Source organism: Aquarana catesbeiana, linkage group LG12 (assembly GCF_042186555.1).
Source record: "Aquarana catesbeiana isolate 2022-GZ linkage group LG12, ASM4218655v1, whole genome shotgun sequence".
Classification (NCBI taxonomy): Eukaryota; Metazoa; Chordata; class Amphibia; order Anura; family Ranidae; genus Aquarana; species Aquarana catesbeiana.
The window spans coordinates 193,721,820-193,731,871 of record NC_133335.1 but is presented as its reverse complement, the minus strand read 5'-3'; the positions used below and the strand labels follow the sequence as shown (position 1 = coordinate 193,731,871).

The 10,052-nt window shown below is 38.1% G+C and overlaps 1 protein-coding gene across 1 annotated transcript; it reads right to left on the bottom strand.

Moving 5' to 3' along the window:
• Positions 1 to 352: 352 nt before the first annotated feature.
• Positions 353 to 1,616, bottom strand: LOC141114234 (gastrula-specific protein 17-like). Its single transcript, XM_073607810.1, has 2 exons — positions 1,263 to 1,616; positions 353 to 555 (listed from the first exon to the last, which is right to left on the bottom strand). Exons 1-2 carry the CDS (start codon positions 1,614 to 1,616, stop codon positions 385 to 387), a joined length of 525 nt encoding a protein of 174 aa, XP_073463911.1. The 3' UTR covers positions 353 to 384.
• Positions 1,617 to 10,052: the final 8,436 nt, after the last annotated feature.

The window sequence follows — 10,052 nt, the reverse complement described above, 5'->3', positions numbered from 1 at the left end:
GCCATTAACATGGGTAATAGGACATATACTGTATATATGGAATGTAAACAGTGCCTATGCAATAATTATGTAGGCAAAGTTGATTTCAAGGTCTGTCCTTTCCCCTTATCCTTCAGTCATAATCAGTCATGAAGCCACACACAAAGTAAGCCAACATACAAGCAATTTGAACTTGTTCAAGGTGGCATTTACCCCACCAGAATCTGGAACGTGTTTTGCCATCTCTATAATTAAGTTGTGCAATAGAGAAAATGTTTACTCTATGCTGGCTTATATAGGGTATAGGCCTGCTTGCATTATTTTTACTAAGAGTTATATTTGTTGTATCCTCAAATGTCATCTATCTAGTCTCCTTTCAAGATATTTTGTATCTAGCTAAATATTTCATGAAGGTGCCTGTGATCTGGCAATAAAGCTGTGATGTACTCCGGCAGAATCTTGTGATGTTGATTTAGTGTTCTTGGCTTGCAGTTCTGCCCAAGGGTCTTCCACCATAGATGGGCTGTAGTATTGACTGATATCTTTAGTATAACCTCTTTTCTGTTTGAAAGGAACCTGAAAAAAGAATTGCAGCATTAGAAAGGGCCCTTAACAATGTATTGAAAAAAGATGCCAACATGTATGGTAAGTTCCAGAAACACTTTACTGTTACATAGTTACATAGTTAGTCTGGTTGAGAAAAGACACAAGTCCATCTAGTTTAACCAATAAAAGGGAGAAAAAAAAAGAAAAAAGTTAAATTGGGGCAGATGCTAGATGCTCATCTATTATATTATTATTTATTTAAGGTACCCATATAGCGCCTTCAATTTATGCAGCATTCCACATATACATCACACACTCACATCAGCCCCTCCCCTCAAGGAGCCCACAATCCAAGGTCCCCAACTCACATTAATTTACTAGGGACAATTTTAGGCAGAAGCCAATTAACCTACCAGCATGTCTTTGGAGTGTGGGAGGAAACCGGAGTACCCAGAGGAAAGCCACACAGGCACAGGGAGAATATGCAAACTCCAGGTAGGTAGTGTCGTGATTCGAACCAGCAACTTTTTACTGCTAGGTGAGAGTGCTACCCACTACACCACTGACATTGGTCTAATGTTGATTTGTCCTTCTGAAAATGCCAATTTCCTTACTGCAATGCTAATTTACAGTAGAATCACGGTCTTCATTTCACTATTTCCCTTTAAATAGTTCCTTTTGGGCCAATTTGATTATGGAAGCATCTTTGCAAACAGCGTAAATAAAATTATTCTTACCTGCGTTCTGTTATCCTTCCTTTCGCTATACACTGAGGAATGCTCTGGACTGTGCTTAAAATGAGAATTGTGATGTGCTCTTGGGCTTGATCTCCAAGTATGGTGATAGGTGCGAGATGGCTCCCATCTGTTTGGAGACCATTGTCTAGGTGAACCCCAGTACCCATTGCAACTATGCCATTGGTTGTAGTAAGGGTTTCCGCTACCTTGAGGGGGTGTTCCATTCTTGATGCACCAGGGCTGCGATGGTGGATACCAGGCTGTTGGTAAAACATGTCTTGGAGATGAGGCGAGGAATGGGGACATCACTTTTGGACCCATTGTCAAAGTGGGAGATTTGAACTGTTGTGACATAGTCTTTTTTTACCTGAAATGAAACAAACACATTTACATTTTGGCACCTAACTCTTGGTTTTTGACTAGGTTAATAATAAAATATATAGAATATAGATTTCCCTATGAATGTATATAAGATAGTAGGATCTAAAACTCCTGTGGAGGTCTTACATTAGTCATAGGTGTAAGATGGCAATCAGCTGTGCACTGAGTGCTGAGAGATCTGAATATACATTCTGAACAGAGGCATGGTATACAGATAAAATATAAATCGGATAGTAAAAGGTGACATGTAAGCAATAAACTGGCAAGTTTCAGAGGGTCCTTCATTAACTAACACTGCCATTTGAAGAATCAGAGAGTCTGAATGTATATTATATTTATTTTAAGCAATAGAAGGTTTCTATACACATGGTTACGTAGGTATCACATTAATATTACAATTGTACTTTTATGGTAACAAGGGGCATAACATAGGCAGGCTAATTTTACAGGACTCGAAAGAATGCAAACATGTATTGAAAACATTATTAGTGCCGTATGTACAGTGAGTGCAGTGTGCAATACATACAAAATCGAATACAATAATATACAGAACTTACAAATTTCCTTTACAAAACTGACAAATGCTCAGTTTGTGCTACTGTATATAAAATTGGGTATACACTGGTAGAATTTTGTTCTCAAATCTACAATTTTCTAACAGTGTATGTTGTTTTAATTTGGTAAAGACCATTCATTTATTCATTCAAAATCAAATGTTAGAAATTAAATCTTGAAATATTTTCGACTAACATTGAATGTACTGAAAATTTTTATTCGAATTTTCCAAAGAATTTGCGTTGGAAATTCTACTAGTGCACTGTACACCAAGCTTAAATCTATGTAGAATTAAATAGCTTTTTTTTTTAAGCCCATGTGAAACACACTCGACCTAACACCCGTTGCAAAAATAAAGTGCACACACAAAATGTGAGAAGACAAAAAAGTGCACAGGGTGTACACATGGTCCTCCTCCGAAGAGGAAGGACCCTTTCCCTAATCCCCTGGGGCGCAAGACTCCTGACAGGGACTGAGGTACTTCACTGGCCCATCTAGCCGAATCCAGGTGGACCCCATTCTCTGGGAGGTCTGCCAACCAAAGTACAAGGTGGGGCTCCCTCGAAGGAAGACCCCATAGGAGAGGGCAAACCAGGCCAGAAGGCAATGTCCACCCCTTCCCAAGACTTTCAGGGCAGGCCCGAGGACCTACACCCTACTAATCGTGCAGTGAAAAAAAATATACCGTGCAAAAGTGACAAACATTCATAAAAAAGGGGGGATGAAAAGGGGATAAGTGCTAAAGTTTCATGGTGCAATACTACAGCAGGCCCTTCGGCCAGGAATCAAAAATTCCTCTGGCCCCAGCCAAAGGGCCCAGCCCTAGAGGCAGGTGTGAAAAAAAAGTGTGATGGTGCAGTGACCTTGGTGCCAATAAACTCAAAGTGAAGCCAATATATAGTGAGTACTAGGGAACCCCTGGACTGCCACCCCAGGGGCACATACACTACGGACTTCTTTCACAGCCCAGCCATCCACCAGATCAATGCCTCTCCATCCCTACCAGGAAGCACCAGAATTTAGACAGCTTAGGGAGAGCTTTGCCTACAACTAGGGACAAGCCCTGTGCACAGGGCCAGATTCAACCCTCGAGGAAAAAGGCCTCCCACCAAATAACCATTCCTTACCAATTACATCAAAGAGGGATACTAGCCAGCACCCCTTTCTCTCCATAGGGCACTGATATTGTCCCTCCTGAAAACTGATAAGAACAGATACTACACTTGAGAATTAAATAGCATTAGCTTACCTTAGCCTTGGCTCTCTCTGGATGTCTGCATGTTGTTTTTACTCTGGCTAGTATTTATGTCCACGAGGGAAGAAACTTTGTTTTTGTTTTCTTTGACATGTAAATGAAGGCATTGTTTTCACTGACCAATAGCAGCATCTAAGCAGTTTCATATGTTAGCAGACAAGTCTGTAAATAAAGATAGGAGGGAGCAAATAATTAAACTTGTGCAGAGTGAAGGTCTGGTAAATTCTGTACTTTACTGAAATATGAAACATGGCATTATTTGCTTTGCAAAACAATAAAGTGCAAGCAATTTTACACTATAATATGTAGTGGCAAAAATGATCTGGGTGTTGAGTAGAGTAGTTTTCAAAAAGATGGTAGAAGCAAAGTACAAATATGAAAAAAAAACTTCAGGAAAAACATGTTTTGCAATAAATAAGACACATTAATTTTATATATCTAATTCCTCCTGTATTGTATTGTAACTGTACTGTCTGCCCTCATGTTGTAAAGCGCTGCTCAAACTACTGGCGCTATATAAATCATGTATAATAATATAAATGTATACAGTATATTCCTTTTTTTTTATTTTATTTTTTCGTGGCTGGATGCATGATTTAGAAAAAGTAACAATATACAAGGTATTGATCCTGTAACAGCTTGTCTTCAACATCCTCGGTGTTTTATAGACATATTGAATGGAAAAACATAGTCAAAGGGTATCCCCTGTATAATCCTCTGTTAGGGCTAAACTACCAGTGATAATGTGAAAATAGCAAATAAACAACAAAAATGTATTTTCAACTTACAAAGTTACTGCTTCCACTGTAGTGTGTATTCCCACACCCTCAAAATTGTCAGGCACTTTTTCTGTCTGACAGTTTTATAGACATATGCCATTCAGTTAATTCCAGCAGTGATCCCTTCTACCCTTTCCACATTTTACTCTAATTTCCTTTTACTGTTGGTATCTTGCTTTAAGAAGAAAAACTGATAATACATGTATTCTCATATTTATGTTTTCTTTTCATTAGTTTTGGTTTAAAAAGGTGTGATTTACCAAAGACAAATGTGCTGTTCACATTGCAAGGGAAGTTGCACTTTGCAAGAGCATTTGCCCCAGAGCTTAGTGAATGTGGTAATGTTAAACATTGCAAAGAAAACCCAATCATGTAAAAGAAAATGTCACACATGGTACATGTCATTGGATGATGGAAGTCAGCAGAGCTTCACCTTGTTTGTTAAGCTCTGGGGCAAATTCCCTTGCAAAGTGCAAATGTCCTTTGCAAAGTGAACATCACATTTGCCTTTGGTAAATCAACCCCAAAGTCTCAATTCATTTTTTCATGTTAACGAAAGTAAAGATTCCAGAGACATTAGACACTTGTGTTTTTGACAGGGTTGCAATAAAGTTGCTTGTTTTGCACAGGAGATACATTTAGCTGAATGGGACATTTTCTTTGGATGATCTATTATTTACCCTTTCTGCAGAAATAAGAGTAGCACAAGAAGTGTACAAGTTTAACATGCCTATGCACAGGAAATGAGTGTTCGTATGTATGGGAAGGTTGGGTGGATGCATTTCAGCACTTGAACAATTATATAATGTTCAGTGTCCTGTCCTTTTTATCAAATTGGTGTTTTATATGGAAATTTAGGCACTGGAAATTTTTGGAGAGGGAGCTTTTGTTGATTTGGCACCCATAAGGGTATGTGTAGGCTTACAGGGTTTAGAATAGTGGCATGAGTTAGCTTGAACTATGATCAGAGAGTTGAGCATGAGGTTACATTTTAGGGATCAAATGTAAATGTAAGTGGTATATATATATATATATATATATATATATATATATATATATATATATATATATATATGATCTAGTAAGTGGATGCAGCCCGTCCATTGCTAAACTCAGCCGACAATAAATCAATGTAGCATTTCTGGTGGGATCAACAAGGTATTTTCTGTACTTACTGAAAATGTTCTTAGCCTAAAAATTAAAACAAATGCAGTCAGCAAATCTAAGGTCTGGTAACCTGCAATGTATTACATTTTTGTTTTTGGGTTTAGGTACACTTTAAGCTTGCTTAACTACTTGATAAGTCACTGATTTACATTGGGTTTACCTGGGATACCTAAACCTGACTTAAAGCGGTGTTCCGGCTGCAATTTTTTTTTTTTTAAAGTCAGCAGCTACAAACATTGTAGCTGCTGACCTTTAATAAGGACACTTACCTGTCCAGTGAGTCCGCGATTGCGCCCCCCCGAGGCCGATCCGTCCATCGGATCAGCTGCTGGCGAATCCATCTTAACGAAGGAAAACAGGCAGTGGAGCCTTGCGGCTTCACTGCCAGTTTCCTACTGCGCATGCGCGAGTAGCGTGGCGCTTTGTGAATGGGCCCATTGTTTTCTGGGACACACACATGTCCCAGAATGCAATGGGGCCGCTCGCCGAAGAGGAGGAAGCGCCACGCAATATTAAGAGGCAGATTAGGAAGACTGCCTAGCAACAGGGGTTTCAGGTAAGTTAAATTTTTTTTTTCAAATTTTTTTTCAATTTTTTTTTAAGAATATTAATGCACTTTTTTTATTTTAGGGTGGCCCTCCACTTTAACAAGTATCACTTGTTTTTGTTCTGAGAGCCTAATGTTAAGAATTACTGGTGCACACATACACCGTGCTTTATATCCAATATCATTACTAGTCCACATACCTATAGATAAATTATTTTCAAAAATAGTTACCCTCAGGCAAAAACATCTCATGTGTCAAGTAGAATACAGGCATATATATTCTAGATTATCCAAATCCGTTCCAATTATGTGTCTTCATGCATGGTTTACATGTTTTTAAATTTGTAAAAATATTTTTTTTTCTATTTTACTCAAGCGGTACCGTTAAAGTCCTCTATCTAGTTTTTTGGTATTTTTGTGCAATTTCTGTCATAGGATGCGGTACCGGACACTAGTGTCCAACATTCAGAGGGTTCCTTATAGTGGTCCCTCATCCCAAACTTTCTTTTAGGGATGAGCCGAACACCCCCCCGGTTCGGTTCGTACCAGAACCTGCGAACGGACCGAAAATTCGCACGAACGTTAGAACCCCATTGATGTCTATGGGACTTGAACTTTCGAAATCAAAAGTGCTCATTTTAAGGCTAATCCTAAAAAGGGTTTGGGGGGGGGCAGGAGGCGGAGCCTAGCGGAGCAGACATGCATTGTTAGAGCTCCACACCGCTGAGGAGAGAAGAGGAGGACAAAGCGGAGCCTGCAGGCTCAAAAGGTATCCATTTGAACCTTTTTGCCCCAGGGAACAAACTGTGAAAGTTTGGGCAGGAAATATGGTACTGGGAGGAAACCGTGGCAGAAATAAAAATCACCTCACAAAGAGCTCACAGGCACTCACTGCAGCTGAAGCAGCTCCAGTCACCTCACAATATACAGCATCAGGGCGCTCTCACAGACAGAAAATGTCACAGCAAGACTCTCCATTTGAGTCAGATACAGAACAAATCCTCTCACAAACTTCTCCACAAGCCTCCTCAGTATCCCCAGTAATATTATTACAATTTGAAAAGATGCTTCATAAGGCTTTAAAACAAACCTCAGACCAAATAACAAAAAGCCTAACCAAAGAAATAAGAGAGCTGGGAAACCGCACCGCAGCCTTAGAAATAAAAATGGATGAAATTGAAATCACAACCCAAGAAAATATAACAGAATTGGAACAATTAAAAAAAGAGAATTTAATACTTCAAACTAAGCTCGAAGATTACGAAAATAGAGCCAGACGTTCAAACTTGCGCATAAGGGGAATACCTGAAACTGTGACAGACCTGCAATCTACTATTACTGCTCTATTACAAGAACTAAAGCCAGATATCCCTATTGAACGTTTAGAACTGGACAGAGTACACAGAGCCCTCACAGCCAAAAAGAAAGATGGACCCCCACGTGATATAATCACAAAATTTCATTATTACAGAACGAAAGAACAAATACTAATTGCTGCAAGAGAAAAAAAGGAACTTAATTTTCAAGGACACAATTATCAAATTTTTGCTGACCTATCCCAACTTACTATTACTAAAAGACGATCCATGAAACCCCAACTAATGGAACTGCAACGCCACAACATTATGTATCAATGGGGCTTCCCCTTTTCAGTCAGATTTAACTACCAAGGTACAATTTACAGAAGCAGATCAGCAGATGAACTACAACAAACCCTTTTAAAATTAAATCTGACAGAACCCACAAGCAGCAACACTCCCACACGCAGAAGAATGGCATCATCTTCACCTTCAGGCAGCACCCAGAAAATTTCAGAACAAAATGGGAATCATCATTCTCACAAAAGAGGCCGTTATGTCACATCATCCATGGACCAAGAAGATTCAATGGACTGACATCCTAATTCCTGATATCTCTTCATTTATTATACTAAGAGATGGTTCTCTATAAAAAACCTATATTTATAACTGAATGTAACTGCATTCTGATAGTCACACACTGTGTGGGATCATGTTACATTCCAGTTATATTTCTTATTACTTCTGATTCATATAGCCTTAGAATATATAAGTGAAATAAGGAAATTCATGTTCAGTTATATATTATCAGGTAATAACAATAGATTTATTACTTTTTAGGACAAATATGTTCAATAATCCAGAAGTAATGGAAGCTTTTTCTTTCTTTTCTTAAAACAAATATATTATTACCTAACTAGTTCCTAGAATTATGTTTTTGTTTATTCTAATCTGAAGCAATACAACCTCAATTTTATGAGTTAACATATCTAAACAGTTACATATGAATAAAATATGTAATTGTTTACTCTAAAAGGGTTAAAATCCCAAAATAATTCAAACTATCTTCATCAATACCAAAGTTATTAACAGTACCTTTCTAACTGAATTATTTAGCCTAGGGCAAGACTAACCATATACAACCACCCTGGAATAAATAATTTCAACAAAAACTATATTCTGCACTCCAATTAATGAAACATCATTTTGATGTCTTTTGACATAGCACTTCTCTCCTGTAAGCGGAAGATCCGTGTACCCCCATTAGCCCTCCTCATTCTCCCAACCATATTATGTGGGAGTGTGACGAAGGCACTTATTCCCCTGAGAGAGATATTTATTCTCTTTCACGGGTAAATTGTGTTTACTTGCAAAAAATAATTTATACAATGTATCATCTAATCTCATATGTTTTTTGTTTACTCTTTACTCCAGAATTCACTGGTTTCTTTTCTATCTATTCATCTCTTCAGTCCACACAGGTTGATCTGCGCAGTCAGCTCTGCATAACAAAAAGTAAGTCAAAACTATTTGATCTATTGCCATGGCACCACTGAATATACTTTCCCTGAATGTTCAGGGAATAAATGTCCCTCAAAAAAGGACCAAAGCCTTCCGTACTTTCCATAACAAGAAGGCTCACATAGTATGCCTCCAAGAAACACACTTCACCAAAGATTCTACTCCAAAATATATTTCTCCTTTTTATCAACAAATTTACACGGCTTCTGCCTGTACCAAGCAAAGGGGAACTCTAATTGCATTTCACCGATCCACACCATTCACCTTATCATCAGAAATTAAAGACCCAGAAGGTAGATACCTGATACTCATGGGTTATATAATGGATACAGCAATCACGGTGATTTCCTACTACGCTCCTAACAAACAACCTACACCATTCCTCTCACATATATTACAAGTGATTAATACACACAAAATAGGAACAGTGATAATGTGTGGGGATTCGAACCAGGTCCTCCTCCCATTTCTAGATAAATCACCTTTTACACCATCCAAAATAACCTCTAGATTACCTTTTTCTCAACTTCTTTCCAAATACAATCTGGTAGATTCATGGAGAGAAAGTAACCCAATGAAAAAGAAATTCACTTATTTCTCGCACCCTCATCAAACCTTCACCAGAATAGATCATATTTTTCTAACAATAGGAATGATACCAGAAATTATTGCATCAGATATAATTCCGATTCCGTGGTCTGACCATAATGCAGTATACACTACTATAGCCTCAGCCATACCAAAAGCGCATGACCCAACGTGGTACTTACCGGACATAATGCTCAAACACCCACTACATCAGATGGCCATTGAACAAGCTTTAAAGGAATACATATCAATTAATAATACAACAGACATCTCCCCAATAACACTGTGGGAAGCTCATAAGCCTGTCTTGCGTGGTACAATACAAAGACAAATGGCACTATTTAAACGGGAACGCAAAAATCTAGCAAAAAAACTAGAACTCAATTTTAATGCAGCCTACATATCATTTCAAGATAATCCATCTCAGAGTACAAAATCTCATCTGGAAAAATCTAGATTGGAATACGATCTATTTCTCACTGAGTCAGTTGATAAATCCCTCAAACGCTCCAAACACAATTTCTACATGAATACAAACAAACCAGGTACATATTTGGCTCGGGCATTAAATTCAACTAACAAATCTTTCAAACCAATACGTTTGAAATTATCAAAAAATGTTTACACTTGTAATCCAGTTAAAATAGTCCATAAATTTCACTCACATCTCGCAACTTTATACAAGACAAACAATGAATT

Bases quoted from the DNA above. Each gene is read 5' to 3' on its own strand.
- LOC141114234 (XM_073607810.1), bottom strand. From the start codon at position 1,616: ATGTCACAACAGTTCAAATCTCCCACTTTGACAATGGGTCCAAAAGTG. The intron at 556-1,262 runs GTAAGAATAATT...TTCTTTTTTCAG, and splicing joins GGAAGGATAACAGAACGCAG to GTTCCTTTCAAACAGAAAAG.